This window comes from Bos mutus, chromosome 18 (assembly GCF_027580195.1).
Source record: "Bos mutus isolate GX-2022 chromosome 18, NWIPB_WYAK_1.1, whole genome shotgun sequence".
NCBI classification, from domain to species: domain Eukaryota; kingdom Metazoa; phylum Chordata; class Mammalia; order Artiodactyla; family Bovidae; genus Bos; species Bos mutus.
In genome coordinates, this window is record NC_091634.1 from 10,846,843 (window position 1) to 10,868,363 (window position 21,521).

General features: G+C 39.3%; 1 protein-coding gene across 11 annotated transcripts; it reads right to left on the bottom strand.

The window, feature by feature from the left end:
- Window positions 1-6,028: 6,028 nt before the first annotated feature.
- Window positions 6,029-21,044, bottom strand: ZNF283 (zinc finger protein 283). 11 transcript variants are annotated; one of them, XM_070387579.1, is made up of 6 exons: window positions 20,907-20,994; window positions 19,903-19,932; window positions 19,435-19,493; window positions 18,699-18,786; window positions 16,271-16,397; window positions 6,029-9,490 (listed from the first exon to the last, which is right to left on the bottom strand). In XM_070387579.1, the coding sequence occupies exons 3-6, from the start codon at window positions 19,446-19,448 to the stop codon at window positions 7,788-7,790; spliced, it is 1,932 nt and encodes a 643-aa protein (XP_070243680.1). In that variant the 5' UTR covers window positions 19,449-19,493; window positions 19,903-19,932; window positions 20,907-20,994; the 3' UTR covers window positions 6,029-7,787. The 11 variants fall into 11 exon arrangements, with proteins under 11 accessions (XP_070243680.1, XP_070243676.1, XP_070243675.1 ...); XM_070387575.1 differs by having other exon boundaries at window positions 19,435-19,492; window positions 19,875-19,932; window positions 20,907-20,992; XM_070387574.1 differs by having other exon boundaries at window positions 19,435-19,492; window positions 19,875-19,932; window positions 20,796-20,929.
- Between the last annotated feature and the right edge of the window lie 477 nt (window positions 21,045-21,521).

Genomic DNA, 21,521 nt, shown 5'->3' on the forward strand with positions numbered 1-21,521 from the left:
TCATTTCTGAAGACAAGTCATTTTTGTCTTCATGCTGCCAAGATTTTCTCATTACCTTCAGTTTTCAGTTGTTTAAATATGATGTGCCTCAGTATGGTTTTCTTTGTGTTAACCGTTTTTGGATTAACAGGGTTGATTTCCTTTAAGATTGAGTGGCTTAATCTCCTTGTTGTCCAAGAGACTCTCAAGAGTCTTCTCCAGTACCAAAGTTCAAAGGCATCAATTCTTTGGCGCTTAGTCTTCCTTATGGTCTAACTTTCACATCCATAAGTGACTACTGGAAAAACCACAGCTTTGACTATACAGACCTTTGTTGGCAAAGTGTATATGTATCATCTCTTTCTCTGGAGAACCCAGACTAACGCACACAAATAAAAAATCTCAGCTATGATGGGGCTCAGCAATTATGCCATCCACTGAATGTAACCTATGGAAGTTGTTTGAAGGAACTCTTAGGGGAGGGGATCCAGCCAAACGATACTTAAATCACAACTAAGCTTTCAGGGAAAGGGAAATGAAGTGCACATCCAGGAGTGATGCTCCGCACCTCTGATCTTCCAGTTCCTTTCAAAATCTCCAAGCACTTTCCCTTCTTGGTGTTGGTTTGCAACAGGAGTTTCCAGGTGAAATTCAAAACTGACCCATGTATATGGAGGGCAACAGAATAGGCAGACAGCTCCATCTTGGTAGGTGGCAGTGTAAATAAGCAAGGGAACTTATGTAGGAGGCTTATCTTGGGCAGCTGTAAGCTGTCTACAGAGAAGCCTTAACTGAGTTCAGTCACACTGTCCAGATGGTCTCCACAACACAGTAGCATCTCAAGGCTGCATCCTTGAAATGGCTCCTAGTGTGAGAACATTGGGAATTCTGCACTTTCCAAGGAAGGGAGTTGGGAGGAGTCTCCAATTGCCAGGGTCCAGCTTTAAGGTCAACCAGTTGTCACCTCCTTTTGATGACCTCTTCCAATAGCCTCCATCTTATAAAAGGCTGTCAGTGGGACCCTGCACAGCCTTTTGTTAGAGCACCTCCCAGTCCAGCACTAAGGTCCAAATAATACTCATTTGGAGGAGTTCCATGTTGTGAGACAACCCCACAAAGTAAGAACACCTGTTTATCTGCCCATACCTTTTATTTCTTTGTCAAATTGTGCTCACATGGTGGGGGTCACATTTTCAGGAAGTCTGTATGAAGGAGAAATTTCTTTAACTTTGGGTATTACAAAGCATCTTAACGTACAGAATTCTGACAGATTTTCTCCCTTTTTCTTGTAATTTTCTCCACAACTATTCATAACTATTCATGGACTGTGTGTTGCAGCCCATGGGGTCACAAAGAGTTGGACATGACTGAATGACTGAACTGAACTGATTCATAAGCAGACTTATTAGTGACAATGGTTCTGCCACAAGTCATCATAAGACTCAATTTGTTGTTTAGTCACTAAGTTGTGTCTAACTCTTTTGCAACCCCATGGGCTGTAGCCTGCCATGCTCCTCTGTCCATGGGATTTCCCAGGCAAGAATACTAGAGTGGGTAGCCATTCCCTTCTCCAGGGGGCCTTCCCAACCCAGGGACTGAAACCACATCTCTTGCATTGGCAGGCAGATTCTTTACCACTGAGCCAAGGAAGACTCAATTTAAACCTTAGTAATACATGATAATTTACTATTTTTGAAATAAATAGATGTAAATTTATGAATTCATATGGCAACTATTAGCATGGTTATAGGAAACGTTTATATTTTTCTATTGGCTGACATCATGGAGATATATTATCTTTGAAATGATTAACTATTGCTCAGCTACCCCCATAAGGCAATATAGGGAAGCCACCTATGTTGTTGCTTATTTAACTTCTATGCAGAGTACATCATGAGAAACGCTGGCTGGAAGAAGCACAAGCTGGAATCAAGACTGCTGGGAGAAATATCAGTAACCTTAGATATGCAGATGACACCACCCTTATGGTAGAAAGTGAAGAGGAACTAAAAAGCCTCTTGATGAAAGTGAAAGAGGAGAGTGAAAAAGTTGGCTTAAAGTTCCACATTCAGAAAACTAAGATCATGGCATTTGGTCCCATCACTTCATGGGAAATAGATGGGCAAACAGTGGAAACAGTGTCAGACTTTATTTTTTGGGCTCCAAAATCACTGCAGATGGTGACTGCAGTCATGAAATTAAAAGACGCTTACTCCTTAGAAGGAAAGTTATGACCAACCTAGATAGCATATTAAGAAGCAGAGATATTACTTTGCCAACAAAGGTCTGTCTAGTCAAGGCTATGGTTTTTCCTGTGGTCCTGTATGGATGTGAGAGTTGGACTGTGAAGAAAGCTGAGCGCTCAAGAATTGATGCTTTTGAACTATGGTGTTGGAGAAGACTCTTCAGAGTCCCTGGGACTGCAAGGAGATCCAATCAGTCCATCCTAAAGGAGATCAGTCCTGGGTGTTCACTGGAAGGACTGATGCTGAGGCTGAAACTCCAATACTTTGGTCACCTGGAAAAGACCCTGATGCTGGGAAGGATTGGGGGCAGGAGGAGAAGGGGACGATAGAGGATGAGATGGCTGGATGGCATCACCGACTCGATGCACATGAGTCTGAGTGAACTCTGGGAGTTGGTGATGGACAGGGAGGCCTGGCGTGCTGTGATTCATGGGGTCGCAGAGTCGGACACGACTGAGTGACTGAACCGACTGACCTATGTTGTTATGAGCCTGGTAGCTTGTACTGTTTTCCCACAATTCTTCCTTTACCATCTGCCCTTGGCATGGCTCACCCCTGCCTCTGTTAATGTTGGGCTTGTCCACTTGACTTGTCTAATCAACAGAATGTGAGCTGATCAGGATGGGTGTATAGACCTTAAAGATGCTTTGGCTCAGCATTTTGTGCTTCTGCCATGGACCGTGAAAAGAACGTGCTCAAGAATCTGCTGGCCAAAATGAGACATCAGAAACAGAAGGGGAGAATAATCTTTTTAACCATGTGAGTGATTTTAAAGTCACCCCCTTCTAAGAAAGCAACTGGAGGTTTTCCACCTGGGGAGCGAGCAGAGAACTAGAAACTCAATATAGGAGAGAAGTGATGTGATGGTGGTGGAGATCACAGTATCTCTCATGTCAGGCACAAAGGGCAACCAGCCCAGAATGGATCATATTATATGACTCAGTATACTTCCTCATTGCTTCAGTCATTTTGGTTCTTTTAATTTCTGATGAGTGTATCCTAACTGTGTTAAACAACTAAAACTCATGGATCACACTGTGAGCTGGAGATGCAAAGACAAAGTTGATTCCATCATAGCCATCAACCAGCTCCCTGTCTAGTGGAGGATAAATGCACAGATGATGGCCTAGGTGTTAAATCCTGTCCTAGAAATTGTGCAGATACTTTGTGAAACTGTACACACTTAATGCATCCAATGATGTATGAGCAAGGAGCGAAGAGATACTGAAAAATTCAAATAGCCAACAGACAATCAGAAAACTGGAAATGTGAACCATAATCATTACAATCAGGTAGCACTGTATACCTACCACAGTAGCAAAATATGTACATATATTTTTAAACTGATGATGCTACATATTGTCAAGGATACGAACACACACTGCTGTTGGGAGTGTCAGCTGGTATATTTGTTTGGAAATCTATTAATATGTAGAACTAAACTTATTAAAGCTGAACATGGGCATACCCATAAACAAATTCAAGCAATTCTACCTCCCAGTATACACAGAAAGAAATGTGTATACTCTGAAAGTGAAAGTGAAGTCGCTCAGTCCTGTCCGACTCTTCACAACCCCAAGGACTGCAGCCTACCAGGCTCCTCTGTCCATGGGATTTTCCAGGCAAGAGTACTGGAGTGGGGTGCCATCACCTTCTCCAGTATACTCTGAAAGACATGGCTAATTATAACAGTCCTATAAGGCACTCTGACTTCCCAACACAGTATCTTCCAGAACACATACTGGAAGATTTTCAATTAGGGACTATGTTGGAATGATGTTTTTATGTGGATCTTGGCTGGTACTATGAAGATTCCTTAAAGGAACTGTGCTGGATATTCAGTGAAACTGTTGTGTCCTAAGTGGAAATTCAAAGACAAGAAAATCAACAGATTAAACTAGAAAAATGATTCAGTTCAGTTCAGTTCAGTGGCTCAGTCACGTCCGACTCTTTGCAACCCCGTGAATCGCAGCACGCCAGCCTCCCTGTCCATCACCAACTCCCAGAGTTCACTCAGACTCATGTCCATCGAGTCAGTGATGCCATCGAGCCATCTCATCCTCTGCCGTCCCCTTCTCCTCCTGCCCCCAATCCCTCCCAGCATCAGAGTCTTTTCCAATGAGTCAACCCTTCGCATGAGGTGGCTAAAGTACTGGAGTTATAGCTTCAGCATCATTCCTTCCAAAGAAATCCCATGGCTGATCTCCTTCAGAATGGACTGGTTGGATCTCCTTGCAGTCCCAGGGACTCTCAAGAGTCTTCTCCAACAACACAGTTCAAAAGCATCAATTCTTGAGCGCTCAGCTTTCTTCACAGTCCAACTCTCACATCCATACATTACCACTGGAAAAACCATAGCCTTGACTAGATGGACCTTTGTTGGCAAAGTAATGTCTCTGCTTTTGAATATGCTATCTAGGTTGGTCATAACTTTCCTTCTAAGGAGTAAGCGTCTTTTAATTTCATGGCTGCAGTCACCATCTGCAGTGATTTCCCTGGTGGCTCAGAGGTTAAAGCGTCTGCCCGCAATGTGGGAAACCTGGGTTCTATCCCTGGGTTGGGAAGATCCCCTGGAGAAGGAAATGGCAACCCACTCCAGTATTCTTGCCTGGAGAATCCCATGGACAGAGGAGACTGGTGGACTACAGTCCACGGGGTTGCAAAGAGTCAGAAAAATGATTAAGGACCTCCAATTCAAAACAAAACAATCCAATACAGTCATGCAATTTTAAAGAAGAGGTAATCGCAATACAAAAACAAAAAATATATTCTAAAAGAAAATCATCAGATAGTCTCACTCACAAGATGTAAAAATTCTAAATAGTAGAAAGTGAAATCAAGTAGTGCATCCAAAACACACACACACAGACACACACGCACACCAATGGCTAACCTGAGTATACCAGAAACAGGAAGAAGTCAAAGAGTCTGTCAGTATAAATAATTATCACAGTATAACAAATTAAATACAACTGCAGGAAGAGATGATAAAATGGCATTTGATAAAACTCAGGAGCCATGCCTACTTAGACACAACAAAGATATTTACTCATAAGAGAAAACATTAGAAGGCAACTGAGAGTACGATACTGTCATCCTGTCATAGCTAAATAATCAGACTTGGTGACTGAAATTTCCAACTTTATCGTCTCTTTTAGTTATGGTTGCACCTCCCAATGCAGTTTCACACTCTCAAGATGTTATATAAGTCATGAGAATTAGTATTTCCATAATGAAGTTTGAGATACGCCAACTTAAACACAGTTGAACAATTTTCTTCACTACTCTTTAGTCTTTTGATAAGCTGATAAGGTACTTTAGGTAGTTCCTTAAGAGGGTATTTTATTATTTTTTTTAAGAGGGTATTTTAGAAGATGCTGCTTCATAAGCTTCTTTAATCAGAGAATTAATTTCCTTTGTTCCTCAAGTACTATTAAGCACTGGTGACTTCTGAGACCTATTCAGAAATGGTAGGATAAGGTGCTATCGCCATATCGCCTAGTTAACATGTAAATATGGTACCCAGGAGGAGTAAAATACTAACTGGTGATGATATATTCTATTAAAACACTCAAAGTATTCTGCTTTGTATTACATTTGATTATTACAATTATGCAGAATAATGCTGTCAACCACTAGACCATAAACGACTGAACAGAGATACCATGGATGGCCTATCTGCAAAAATGGACAGAGAAGTGAGGTGCAGATTAAAACAATGACCAAGATAAACCACAGACATTTGTCAGTCCAGTTCTTATGTAACTGATTTTTTGGAAATCAGTCATTTTTAAAGGGTCAAATTCTGAGTATATAAACATTCTTTTATTTCATCATAACTAATATACTTTCATGTCGGCACTAAATCATAACAGCCACCCAGATGAAAATGAAAAGTCACCAATTTTGAGATGCATTCTGATTTACAAATATTAAATTCTTCTTAGAATTAAGTCATTGCATGTAATTTCCTACTCTAAAAGTCACACAAATCTAAGATGAACTATCAGAATGAATTAAACTTATACTGATTCTTTTTTTTTTTTTTTGTCAGTTAGCCTATATTTCCATTTAAACCAGAATATTTGGGGCTTGGATATTTTTATCTCTATTAAATTATTTCATATAATTTCATAAAAATTATTTTCTATTGTGCAATCTTACATCTGGATTCTGCTTACTGGCATTTTAATTAAAAATTGTGCATTTACCTGGGTCAGGAAGTTCCCCTGGAGGAGGGCATGGCAACCCATTCCAGTATTCTTGCCTGGAGAATCTCCATGGACAGAGGAGCCTGTCGGGCTATAGTCCATGAGTTCACAAAGAGTCAGACATGACAAGCAACTGAACAGGCATGCACGGAAATTCAATTAATCTAGCTTTTGCTTTTTACAGGCTATCTCCATTTAGTTTTGTTACTAGATATATATGTTATCCAGATGAGATAGTAAAAAAATTTTTTTTTCCTCTTGAAATTGATACCTAAGAAGATGACAATTTCCAACTATTGTTTCTAAAAAAGAGATCTTGGAGCAATTTTTTTCAGTCTTTTCCTTTGCTTATTGATCCAAATATGTTTAAATAGATTGTGTTGCCTTAAATAAAAAAAGAAAAACTCCATATCTCTAATTATATCTTTTCTTATTAATGATTCTACAATGTTGCCAACTTTCTTGACTTTTCCTTATTCAGATTTACCAAAGTCTGATGAAGTATACATCATACATATCTTATGAAGTATTAAGTATTCTGCTACTCTAATCATTGTCTGACGAGTGAAGAATTCTTATTCTAATTAAGTTACTTTGTAACTTGTCTCCTGTTTTAAAGTATGAATGTTGTCTCTCAACTTAGAGAGGGAAGGACAAACTTTTCATTTTTAATTTCCAATCATTCATTGACTGATACTTTTGTAAAATATAATGTTATGGCAATATCAAATTTCTATGAAAGTTTCCAAACATTTACTCTCACTTTCTGCATTTATCTCATGATTGACAGGCAATGATTTTATAGACTGGCAGAACATCTCTGGACAATAGCTGGAGTAGCACTTGTATAAAGGCCTTCCTACAATTCTAATTCAAATGGCTTCTCATTAGGATGAATTCCCTGATGTATTTTAAGATGTTTACCATGATTACAAGTCTTCCCATACTCCTTAAATTCACAGGATTTCACAGCAGTATGAATTCTCTGATATGCAAGAACCAAACTAAATTTAAAATCTTCCCAAATCCCTTTAACAGTTTCTGATGAGCATAATTTTTCCAACGCTTATGAGACTTTGTATTATGAATTAAAGATCTTTACACATTTCCTACATTTAAATGGTTTCACATCAGTATAGATGTTCAAGATCATACAGAAGTCGAAAGGCCTTTTCATAGTCCTCATTTTCAAAATATTCCTCACTAATATGAATTTTCTGCTATCAGTTATCCATACAGTTTAGGGTTTTTCACATTCCCTACATTCAAAAGGTTTCTCAAGAGTAAGACTTCTCACATTAAGTAAGTTGTCTATATACATACACAAACACATTCTTTCACATTTCTTCAGTCATAAAGTTTCACCAGCATCAACTGCCCCATTTGAATAGGCTGTCCATATAAAGGCTTCCCCATACTCTTTGTATTTGTAGGGTTTATCATTATTACTAATTCTCTCATGTTGAACATGGCTTATGCCACAGGTAAAGGTCTTCCCAAATTCCTTACATTGATAAGGTTTCTCACCAGTATGAAATCTCTGATGAACACTAAGTTGATAGTCACTATTGAAGACCTTCCCACAGTCTCTACATTCATAGTATTTCTCACCAGTATGAACTCTCTCATGTTTAACAAGGCTTGAACCCCAACTAAAGGCCTTCCCACATTCCTTACATTTAAAAGGTTTCTCACCAGTATGGATTTTCTGATGTTGAGTAAGGTGATAGCCACGACTAAAGGTCTTTCCACATTCTTTACATTCATAGGGTTTCTCACCAGTATGGATTCTCTCATGTTGAACCAGACTTGAGCCACAATTAAAGGCCTTCCCACATGCCTTACATTTATAGGGTTTCTCACCAGTATGAAATATCTGATGTCGAGTAAGTTGATAGCCACTACCAAAGGTTTTTCCACATTCTTTACATTCATAAGATTTCTCACCAGAATGAACTCTCTCGTGTTTAACGAGGCTTGAACCCCAACTGAAAGCCTTCCCACATTCCTTACATTCAAAAGGTTTTTCACCAGTATGGATTTTCTGATGTTGAGTAAGGTGATAGCCACGACTAAAGGCCTTTCCACATTCTTTACATTCATAGGGTTTCTCACCAGTATGGATTCTCTCATGTTGAACCAGACTAGAGCCACAATTAAAGGTCTTCCCACATTCCTTACATTCGTAGGGTTTCTTGCCAGTATGAAATATCTGATGTCGAGTAAGTTGATAGCCCCAACAAAAACCCCTTCCACAAATTTTACATACATAAGGTTTCTTACCAGTATGGATTTTATGATGCTGAGTAAGTTGATAGCCACGACTGAAGGCCTTCCCACATTCTTTACATTTATAAGGTTTCTCACCTGTATGAATTATCTCATGTTTAGCAAGGCTTGAGCCCCAAAAAAAGGCCTTCCCACATTCTTTACATTCATAAGATTTCACACCAATATGAATTTTCTGATGTTGAGTAAGGTGATAGCCACGACTAAAGGCCTTCCCACATTCTTTACATTCATAGGGTTTCTCACCAGTATGAATTCTCTCATGTTTAACAAGGCTTGATCCCCAACTAAAGGTCTTCCCACATTCCTTACATTCATAAGGTTTCTCACCAGTATGAAATCTCTGATGCACAGTGAGTTGATAGGCACTTAAAAAGTCCTTCCCACATTCTTTACATTCAAAATGTTTTTTAGCCATATGAATTATCTCATGTTGAACAAGTTTTGAGCCATGTCTGTAAGCCTTCCCACATTCCTTACAAATGTAAGGTTTTTCTTGATTAGGAGTTCTTTGATGTGCAATAAGAGATTCATGCTTTTTGTAAGTGGGCATTTTTTCATAGCTGATTATCACTTGACTGAACAATCTCTCTTGGTGTTCCTGGAGCCCCTTGAATCTGCTCTTACACTTCCAGTTATTTTTGAAAATGGATGCCTCGAGCTCAATGGTTTTACTTCTTTCCTTTATCTTCCACTGGGAAAAATTTATTTCAAAAATGTCCTTTTTTGAAAATGTATTTTTTGTCTCATATGTCGACTCCAAATCTGAAAGAAAACAAGAAAACCACAACATTTTATTTCCTTTACCAGAAAAAAAAGTCCTTTATACTAGAAGTAAAGACAAATTGAAAATAATACTCATAAGTGAACTGCATCAGGAGACTTAGTAAATTCCTAAGCACAAGCCTCTCTCCTGTCTAACAACAAATTCAGTTGTGATTTTTCAGCTCTTCTGATCTCATTGTTCTTTTTTTTGGGGGGGGGGGCCTTTTTTTTAATTTATTTTTTATTAAAGGATAATTGCTTTACAGAATTTTGTTGTTTTCTGTCATCATCATGTTCTGATTTGACAGTTTTCTGGAGGATTCCACAAAGGTCATTTTAACAAGTTCCTCATCATCTTCCTTTGTAAAGTCTCTTAAACTAAAATGTGCCCTTCCACCAATCAAGTCACTGGGCAAAGGATATTAGGATCTGAATTCAGGGCTGCTAAGGTGAGTGGAATTTGTGATTCAAGGTTTATCAAAGGAGAAGCCATGCAAAGGAGCCCCAGGAACCTATGCAGGGGTTCTTCCTTGGATCTGTAACCAAATATTATGCATCACAAGGTGCCTGGGGTATTGACTACAACCAGAGATTCTAGAAGTTGCACACTGGAAGTCAACCCAGTTCAAATGGAAAGACCTCAATGAACACTCCCAAGCATCTACTTTGAGGTCTCTGAAAGACCATATACTGAAAGTAAGAACCATACCCTGGAGCAATAGTTCTCAAACTTTTTGGTCTCAGTAGACTCTTATACTCTTCAATATTGGTGAATCGCTTGCTTGCGCATGTGTAAGTATATCTGAAATACAAAGTATACAAATCTAGTGTTTTTGCCTATTGGTGATTGTATAATACCTTGGTAAGCTAATAAATGTTGGATGAGTACTGTGGAAATGATTGTGGGAAGCAATTTTAATCAACAATAATTGGGCACAGGCCTAAACTGCACTGACTATTGCTATTTTATTTAATAATTTCTTATTGTTTCATATACAATAACATTTGGATGTGAAGACTGTGTGTATATCCAAAAGGAAGCCAGTATTTAAACTGACCAACCTAATATTACAATTACTTTGAGATGACCAAATGTAAACTAAAAGGAGTGCACTTATTTACAACTTAGCCTCAATAAGTAGTTCAACAAATAAGAATTGAGCTTCCATTATAATTACTTGGTATTTGAATGTTTTTGTTTAAGGCTCAACAGTGATAGTAAATGAACAGAAGTTTAGCTTCTTTTTAGATGTTAAAAAAAAAAAAAGCATTGAGGACCCAAAAGAGCTTTTTTTGTTTATGTAGGCTATATCTTTTGAAATTAACCATATTAGAAATTAAAACTGAGAAATTAAAAGTTATTAATTTATTTAAAAATGATAAATCAAAAAAATAAATAAATAAAAATGATAAATCATTAATGTTAAATAACACATTTTATGAAAAGTAACCATATTTGGAAGAAAAATTCCAAAACAAAAAATTAATGAATAACTTCTTAAAATATTTTGTAAGTCTCTTTAATATCTGGCTTAACAGAGGACAACTGGATTCTTTTGCATTCAAACTGTGGCAATGCTATTTTGGTTGAAGAAATAGCACTGAAGAAAATAGCATATGAAGAAAATCCAGCCTCTAACAGATATATAATTATAAAATAGCAGAATATTCTATGAGCTTGTTTAGGTAATAGTGGATGCTATTCTTTGATACAGTAAAACATGAGAAGTGATGGTTTCTTAAAAGGTTAGTTCCAAGGTGGAGTATGCAACCATACCCATGAACTTTTCATATTATGTTACAGAATCCATTACACTTTAGATGATTTTCTTTTATCCATGCATAATTCTGTAATATCATGCACTGGTCATTTGAAAAATACTGGTTCACTGAATTCTGCAGATATTTGAAATGCTGACGTATTTCATTACATAATATCGAAGAAAACCATAAGTTAAAAATATATCTACCTCACCAGAAAAATATTTACTGGGAAGCTGTAAAGTTCAAAATAATGGATATAAGCTTCACACAATTCTAATTTTTACTTGAAAGTTTAAATTTTATCATTGGCAATAAATACTCTTAGTTGTTCTTAAAGTGACATGCTCATTTAGAAGAAAATGTTTTCCAACTACTCAAGCCTTCAACCATAGTGTGCCTGTCAGTCATTCTTTCAAGGAAAAAAAAAGGGTGTTCCATGAAAAAAGCAGCTAGTTTAACTCATAATTCAAACAATGACACAGGCAGTTTCCTGCAAGGTAACCACTACACTTCAGTATACAGCAGAAGAGCTTAATGAAGACTTTCCATCTCATCACACATAATATTTTCAAAACGCATCCTCAAGGATCAGTTTTTAATAAAATGAGGCCCAGAGCAGGATCTGAAGGTCAGCCAGCACGAGGACAGTCACAATGTAAAAAGGTTTTCTCATGTCAGGAGTCAGAATGCAAGCAAGGTAAGGACAAGTGTTCATGTGCTGAGTGACTTGGCATGGGTTGTCACAGTCCAAGTGGGATAAGAAAGGCAATCACGCGATCAAGGTGGTGGTGGCAGTGGTAACAGAAGACTGGTTAGTCACAGAGAGTTTGATCAAATAAATACAGTCATCCCTTGGTGGTTATCTTGGGGGATTGGTCCCAGAACCCACCTCAGGTACCCAAGGATGCAAAGTCCCATAGTTGACCCTCCTTTTCCATGGATGTAGAACCTGTGGAAACGGAGAGTCTACTGTATATTTCTTGACAAAAATCTGCATATAAGTGGACCTTCATGGTTCAAACCCATGTTGTTCAAGGGTCAACTATAAATAGATTAAGAATAATGGAACCCATGTTTTTCATTGTCAGAAAAGGGAGTTAGAAATATGGAAGGTGAATAAGCTGAAATGAAACCTGTAGTGTTGAAAAGGAACTGGAGACATCTGTGTGAACTCATGGGATAGATGTAAATGTGTGTACATACATGCATGCTGCATATAAACATATTCTCTTCCTACTCTGTTCACTGAGAGGGCCTAGGGACAGCCATTCCCCAGCAGCAATGAGCAAATCTAGCACTCAGATTCTGGCTTCTAAATACCATACTCAACTAAAAGGAACCAGGGCACCTTGAAGAAAAGGCTGACTTTAGGGCTGGAACATGGAGTTATGTCAGAAAATAAGGTGTTCTAAGTGTGATGGAGACATGCCAAAGGACACAGAAGCTACTATTTAGAGGGTTCCCACCCACCTCTGGAACCAGCTCATATATTTTGAGCTTCAAAATAAATAATGGGAAGAACAAATTACAACCTACTGACTAGAAATCCAACATATGAATAAACCGAAAGTTTGAAGAGGAATACAACATTTAATAGCCTCAAAGTTCCTCCTCATAAAAGTCTCATTAAAGGGGTTAATTTCCAAAATATACAAACAGCTCATACAACTCAATAAAAACAAACAACCCAATCAAAAAATGGACACAAGATCTAAATAGACATTTCTCCAAAGAACACATACAGATAGCCAACAGGGACATAAAAAAATGCTCTACATCACTAATTACTACAGAAATGCACAACAAAACTGCACTGAGGCATCCCTTCATACCAGTCAGAATGGCCACCATAAAAGTCTATAAGTAATAAATGCTGGAGACAGTGTGGAGAAAAGGGAACCCTCATACACTGTTGGTGGGAATATAAAATGGTACAGTCACTACGGAGAACAAAAACAGAGGTTCCTTAAAAAAAATAAAAATAGAGCAATTATTATTATTCAGTAATCCCACTCCTGGGCATATATCTTGAAAAGACAAAAACTCTAATTCAAAAAGATACATGTACCCCATGTGCATAGCAGCATTATTTATAATAGCCAAGACATGGCAACAACCCAAATGCCCATCAATAGACAACTGGTTTAAGAGAATATGATATATATACACACAATGGAATATTACTTAGCCATAAAAAGGAATGAAATATTGTCGTTTCCAGCAACATGGATGGTGCTAGAGAATATCATACTAAGTAAAGTAAGTCAAACAGAGGAAGACAAATATTATATGACATCACTTATATGTGGAATCTAAGAAATAATACAAATGAATCTATATACAAAACAGAAACAGAGACATAGAAAAGAAACTTATGGTTACCAAAGGGGAAAGTCAGGGGAGGAAGAAATTAAGAGTATGGGATTAACAAAACTACTATACACAGAATAGAAAAACAATAAGCATTTATTGTATAGCACAGGGAACTATAGTCAATATCTTGTAATAACCTATAATGGAACACAATCTGAAATATATATATATATATACACACATATATATGTATAACTTAATCACTTTGCTATATACTTGAAACATAATACTGTAAATTTTTATTCAAGAAATAAGGAATGTAAATCAAGAAAAGATGAATGGTTTCAGACTGAAACTAAACAATCCAAATTCCTATGAAAACAACAACACAACTGTATATTATCTAACCCGTGTTTATCTCCAGGACCAGTACACACTCCTTTACTAACTCTACCCTTCTTAGAGTTCTTCCAATAAAGTTCCTTACCACCTTCAGGACCTTTGCCCTTCAGTTCACAGGTATTCATATAACCTGATTCTAGACCTCACATTTCTATTCAAAAAAGCTTTCCCTGACCCCCTTATCTGAATTAGCTGTATCAGTTCCCATCATTTTCTGTTCTCTTATGCTGCCTGCCTCTCATGAACATGTTTCATTACATGATACTATTTATCTATTTATTTACTTATTTATGTTTCTCCCCAATGACACAAAGTACACAAGAATGAGCAAGTTATCAATCTTGTTCCTGATGGTATTAATAGTGCCCAGTATGCAGCCTGGCTAGGAGTAGGAACTCCAAATATGTGGTGAATTGATGAACGAGTATGTATATTCATTCACATACACAAATGCAAAACAGCTGGAAAATAGCTATATCCAACATATAAGTAAAATAGTTCCAACGAGAACAAAAAAGAATTCCTCACTGAAATGGGAGGGAAATAGAAGAAGAGAAACAAGGAGTCTCAGAAATGAGATCAGGATGAAGTTTCTCTGGTAGCTCAAACTGAGATCTCTATCTTCTCCCAGGTGTCAGGCCTTCACTCCACAGGCCTTGGTCCTTCATAAGGAACTTCCAAACACCATCCCAGCTGTTCCCTTTCTCCTCCTGTGTGACCTGTGAGGTTGTTCCCTGGGCTGATGGCTCCCTCCTGCCTTTGCCTTCCTGGGATCTAACTTCTTGCACCTCCTCACATCCCCAGCAATTATCCAGGGCTCTTCTCCTTAGAAATGGAGTGTCTGCTTGCAGGAAAAGAAATCTCAAATGGTGCAGAGATTTTTGTTTGTTTGTTTTTTTAATTATAAGTGCAAAACATTTGGTTAAATTTGCAATAAAGGTAAAAATAATATTGACAAAGACTCCAGAGAAGAGCGAAACAGTGGGAATGAACATGAGATCATATGAAGTAGAAAAATGACCTTGTTTTAGGCTCATTCAGGTTCTACCTCTTTTGAGCAAACAGAACACATAATGGTGATTTTAAAACACAGATTCTAGAGCCAGACTTCTTAGGTTCAACTGTTGCCACTGTGTCCCCACCAGCTGTGTGACCTTGGGAGGTCATTTAAACTGTGTATGTGCCTCAGTAATCTCATCTATAAAAAGGGTTAAAAATAGTACCTACCTCATGGGAATGTTGTAAAAGTTAAAAACATTCATGTATTTGCTCTGCTCAGTACAGGGCCTGGTTTTTAGTAAGCATAACGTTAACTATTAATGTTATTATTGTTACTGTTGTTATTTTGCTAAGGTGAAAACAAGTTTTGTGAGACATTTCTAGGATTTAACTCAGTGTAGGATTTAACTTTGTCAAGTGCAAAGTTCAGATTGTAATTTTCAACTTTAAATATGTTGGAAGTAAAGGAACATGTTCACTTAGCATGCAATGAATTTCTGTTCATTCAATCCACCACTCTATTAAAGTAGAGAGGTTCTTCTGAGAGCCACAGTGTATCAGGATTTTGTTTCTAGCTGTACTTCCCATATGTGGGTCAGAACATAACAAAGGGGAGCAATTCTTTAAGGTGAATAAAAATCACCAGGGACCATAAGTAAATACAGATGCTGGAGTAGGACCTGACAAGGTGCAATTTCTAACAAACCCTGGAAGAAGTTGATGATAGGTGTTTGTGTAACACTTAAAAATAAAAAAGTTAAAACCCCACATAAACCAAATCATGGCTTCTAATCACTGAGAGAACAATCCACATTATTCCCCGAAACCAACACCACAGCCTGTCACCTAGGCTCTTCCTGTCTCCCTCACTCACTTCTGGGTACTCTCTCTTTCACTAACTCTCTTCTGGCTTTTCTATGGTCCCTCACACAAAAGAACCACACTATGACTAGCAAGGACAGAGATCACCTGTAGAAATGCTGACGTTAAACACAGCATGAAATGTGGTTTCTCTGACAGTAGTTATGAAATAAACATATGCCCCATAATACAAATCCAGCTCCTTGGTCATTGAAGAGACGCCACTGCAGAAAAGGCCAGAGGAGGGTTGAAGCTCCCTGAGGGATGGGATGATCAAGGTGCTCAGTGAACCCACTTCTAAGCCAATGAATACCAACGCATTATTTTGAGAACATGAAGGTGAAATTCACCTGATTTCTTCAAAAAGAGCCCTGTAATTCCCAGTGGAGAAAGCTGATGTTGCAGATAGAAAAGTAAATTATTTCAGGCATATGACCTTACCCAGTGAGACCAAGTTGCTGTAGTTCTCCAACATCACATCCACATACAAGTCCCTCTGAGCAGGGTCCAGAAATTCCCACTCCTCCTGAGAGAAGTCAATGGCCACATCCCTGAATGTCACCATGCCCTAAAACCAAAAACCCACTCATTACTTGTGAAATTAAAGAAATTAAAAAAATATTCCCAAGAGGAAAAAAGAGAGGAGTATGAAGGATAACCTATAAGAAGAGAAAAATATAGCAACCAAGTCAGCTGAAAGCCTGTGAAACAGATGGGTAGGAAAAAGTAAGGAAATTAGTATGATTAAAGCAGAGTGTCTACACGTTCAAAAAGAAACCTGTTACCGCAGAAAGAACTTCCTGTATACTGTGAGATAATTCAGCTTCCCAGATCTGTCTGATATGCATAAAATAATCCTAGTTTCTCCTCTATTAAATAAAAAGTGTGTTGTGGGAAGGGACAGGGATGTTTATGGGTGTGTATACATACATACAACCTGCTATGTGCCCACTTCATAAATTCTTTATATATAGGAATTGCTACACCATCTTGTCCCTTTAAAAAAATATGAAAAAAACCCCACTTTTCCCAAATGTACTATAAAATCTCTTATTTTAGAAAAATGATTTCCATTAAATTAAAGATTACCATTAAACCTCAAGTGAATCATTCTCTTAGATTATATCATAGGCATTTTCCTTTTTCTTCTTATATTAATTTTTTACTGAAGTATAGTTGATTTATAATATTGTGCTAGTTGCAGGTATTGGAGAAGGCAATGGCACCCCACTCCAGTACTCTTGCCTGGAAAATCCCATGGATGGAGGAGCCTGGTAGGCTGCAGTCCATGGGGTCGCCAAGAGTCAGACACGACTGAGCGACTTCACTTTCACTTTTCCTTTCATGCATTGGAGAAGGAAATGGCAACCCACTCCAGTGTTCTTGCCTGGAGAATCCCAGGGATGGGGGAGCCTGGTGGGCTGCCGTCTATGGGGTCGCACAGAGTCAGACACGACTGAAGTGACAGCAGCAACAGCAGCAGTTTCAGGTATATAGCACACGGATTTCAGATTCTTTTCCCTTATAGGTAATTATAAAATACTGAGTATAGTTCCCTGTGGTTAGCATTTTTTTCTTATTATGATGAATTTAATACATAAAACATTTTTATTAGATGCAACTCAGTTCATCATATGAATGTACAAGATTAATAACTATTACACATTTAGGGTGAACAAAACTTTTAAAGAGTTTCTTAATTCCAGGAGTCTGTTATCATCCAGTATTTAAGAATCTGGATCCTCTTCTTATGTGGTACCATCAACCATCCATCGCTTAACACATTCCTTGTTCTCGAGTTGGAAGATACGGATAGAAGATCATGACATGACACAGATGTCACAACCTGGTCAATAACAAAATGGACTTTGACACTGGTGTTTATTGATAAGGGAATCCCTGGAAAGAACCACTTACTCCCCACTCTAATCCTGAAAGTTCACAAAACATGTGATCTCATACAAACTGAAGCTGAAACTAAGAAATCCTATATTCTATGTTATCTTTCTGGAAAACTCAGGTCTGTGTAGAAGTTCCAAGTTTTCCTGTGTGATCCAAAGGAACCCTCATCACTAACTCATCACACCACAGACCTGTCATGGGAATGAGAAACCCTAATAAGGGAAACGGGGCAGCCCTGGCTGAACGAAGATGGAAGTAATAACAAAAGGCAAGACTTAAGACAGCCTGATATGGATCTGTGCCAGTTAAACACCAAAGCTCTACCAGAGAATACACAATTGAAACTCTTCCCATGGGTGACCATTCAGCTGGCTAAGGGCAGAGCACCCTGACCCGCTTCTTTGATAGCTGTATATTGGCCTGAAAAAGGAAAACTATTGAGGAAACTTTATCCGTTTTTTTTCTAGATAGAACATGAATTAATCAGCATCTTGGCTTGCAAAAGGAAAACTGGTGCTTTCCAAAGGTCTTAAGTCTTCATTCTCTCCTCTTTCCTCCTCTTATATGAATCCTCTTCATGCCTTTGAAAGATGATGAACTCAACCTACTGTTGGTTTTCCTAGTATATAAATAAAAGCGAACTGATTGTTCAGTATATTTCTTTGTGTTATTCTTGGACAGATGCTCAAATATTTCCCTTAGAGGACTCCATCCCTTCACTGCTCTTGATGGAAGACTGAGCCACAGGAGATGTTGAGTTAAGTGGTTGATGAATACGATGGTGCTGATTGGAAATGGCACAGAGGGCAGACGCTGGGATATTTGGCATCACCCTTTACTGGAACAGGAAGAACTGAGAAGGAGGTTCAAGGAGGGGGTTCTGTTAAGTAGAAAGCTTTAGGGTAATTCAGGAAAAGATCCACGTGACCTAAACATCACAACATGTCAAGGAGAAAGACCAACTTACGTCAGTCATGGTTCTAGAATCCCAGGAACTAATTAGTGCTCCATAGAGTTCCTCTATTGGTGAAGCACAGAGTCCAGAAAAGCCAGAGCTGCAGAAGGAAAAAGAAGCTTTAGTCCAGGTGTGCTGAAGTGAGCCTGTCCTGACTTAAACAACTGAATAAAAAGACATCAAAATAATAAGAATGATTAACTCTATGGGATATAATTTTAACTTCCTTTTCTATACATTTCCCAGATTGGTGAATGTTTTGCAACAAACCCGTGTTAACTCTGAAATCAGAAAAATAAAAGTGAAAGTTGCTCAGTCGTGTCCAATTCTTTGCGACCCCATGGACTGTGGTCTGCCAGGCTCCTCTGTCTGTGGAATTCTTCAGGCACAAATACTGGAGTGGGTAGCTGTTCCAGTCTCCAGGGGATCTTTCCAACCCAGGGACTGAACCCAGGTCTCCCACACTGCAGGCAGATTCTTTTCCATCTTGAGCTACCAGCGAAGCCCAAGAATACTGGAGTGAGCAGCCTATCCCTTCGCCAGGAAGTTTCCTGACCCAGGAGTCAAACTGGGGTCTCCTGAATTGCAGGTGAATTTTTACCAGCTGAGCTACCAGGGAAGCCCAATTAGAAAAATAAAGATATTTCCAAATGTAAAAAATTGAGTGATAGGGAATTCAGTCATGAAGAAAAATGAACCAACAGGCCCAACACTGAAAATCAGTGGGTCTGAAACAAATGACACCTACCAGCTCCTCAACATCTTGTAGCTGTAGCACAGTGAGACACTTTCACTGTCAAGATTCTCCTGTGAATGAACACAAATTATTTTTTCCCTTCAAAGTCAGAGCAGGGAAATCTACACACATAAACACAACAATATTTCCTACAGAGTAGATACTTAACCAGTGTGGCTACACCATTCTCATTCTTCACTGAATGGTCAATTTAAAACATTTGGATATAATCCTTGAAAAATGCCTTCCAATGCATTCGAGGATTTGAACAATTTGCCATATGAACAGATGGCTACTGACTGAGGAGAAGGACAATAGGGGGTCTCTGGGGAGAGGGCTGCATCAGCGTGGTGGGTCATTCACCAGAAGGCCCAGGACAGACACTACTAATGGAGATACTTAACGTCAAGGAAAACAAAAATTCTCATAATTATAAACAAAGGTGGGACTTCCCTGGCAGTCCAGTGGTTAGGACTTCACCTTCCAATCCAGGGAGTGTGAGCTCGATCCCTGTGGCCAAAAAAACCAAAACATATAACAGGAGCAACGTTGTAACAAATTCAATAAAGACTTAAAAAAGAGAAGCAGAGAGAGATAAGAAACAAAGGGAACTATGAATTAAAAAAAGAAAGACAAATTCACCTGAACCTTGATTTCTAAGTATGCAACACAAAAAATATACAACAGTTCTTTCCTACTTCTCAGGGTCGTCTCAGAAACCCAGCAGCACCGGAGGTGGTGGAGGAGGTGGGGGTGAGGGGGTCGGTAGGGACAGCGAGAAGGGATGAGAAGAAATCGTGAGACACCAGAATTCCTTGGAACACAGACAGACCTAACTAAAAACAAACAAAACACTCTCCGGGGGCACATCTGCCGTCGTCCACACACAAACAAACGGAATTAAAGGGGAAGCTGCAACTCAGCTGAGAGCAATTCCTGGGGACAGAGGTCTGGTTGCAGTGGTGCTGACACGTGAAGCTGGCCCCGCAAAGAGGAATCGTACACATCTTCCCAGGAGACTGTGATGAGGACGCTTCCAGATGTAAAACTGTAAAATTCTCAAGACTCGATCTGTGTCTTCTTGCCGGAAACACACATTCTAAGGCTTAATACAGGGCTTCTTTTCTTGTGGTCATTTAACTCAGGCAGCGACTGAGGGAACCTAGAGCGTCCGCCAAAGCAAACCACACGTACTAACAAGACCACGCACCTCGTCACTTTGTCACACAATCCCAATCTCGCACACCGTTAGGGAGACATACTCTGGCTCTGTCACGCCGTCTGTCACACACCATTTTTCTCAGACTCTCGCTCACACACCAGGCTTGAGGTTCCGGACACCACACAACCTGTCAGCCGCCGGGCCTTCTCACCTCGAGCGCCTCCCTCCCTCACTGCCGTTTCTGACAGGGCGCTGGAGAAGTCCGCTGAGCCCTCCCACCCTGACTGGGGGCTGACCACTTCCTCCAACTCGTCCAACTCACCACGCAGAGTCCAAAAATCTCGGAAACACCGGAAAGAGACCCAGAGACTGAGGTTAGTTTAGGCCCAGAGGTTCATGGGAAATAAGAGCCCGAAAATCCTCAGAGGCTCTAGCCCAGCACTTCGAAGCGCTCTCCGCAAACTCGCCCCGCCCGGAGAGGATTTGTGCCGAAAGACTTCTGGGAAATGTAGTCCGGGGCCAGCGAATCCCCCGGAAGATGGGAACCTGGACCTTCATCCCAGCATGCAACTTGGCTCAGCCTGTCAGGGGCGCCTTTTCTAAAGCCAATCTGAATTTCTGATCTTTGCCGGAGAGAGAAGAGTATTGGCCGAACCTAGTGGCTTCGTTGTCTTTGGTGTGGCTGAGGGAAAGTTAAGAAGTTGTCAATGAAGGTCGAGGAAGGCATTCTCAAGTCCAGGGCAGGTGGAGATGGGGGTTATGATAGCTTACCTTGAACGATGTCGGATTTGTGATCTCCGAAAAAGATTTAGTTTCAGGACCAGAGACCAGGCTTGATCATTCAAGAGCTTTTGTGTAGCAGAGTTTTATTAAAGTATGAAAAGTGACAGAGAAAGCTTCTGACATAGACATCAGAAAGTGGACGGAGAGTCCCCCC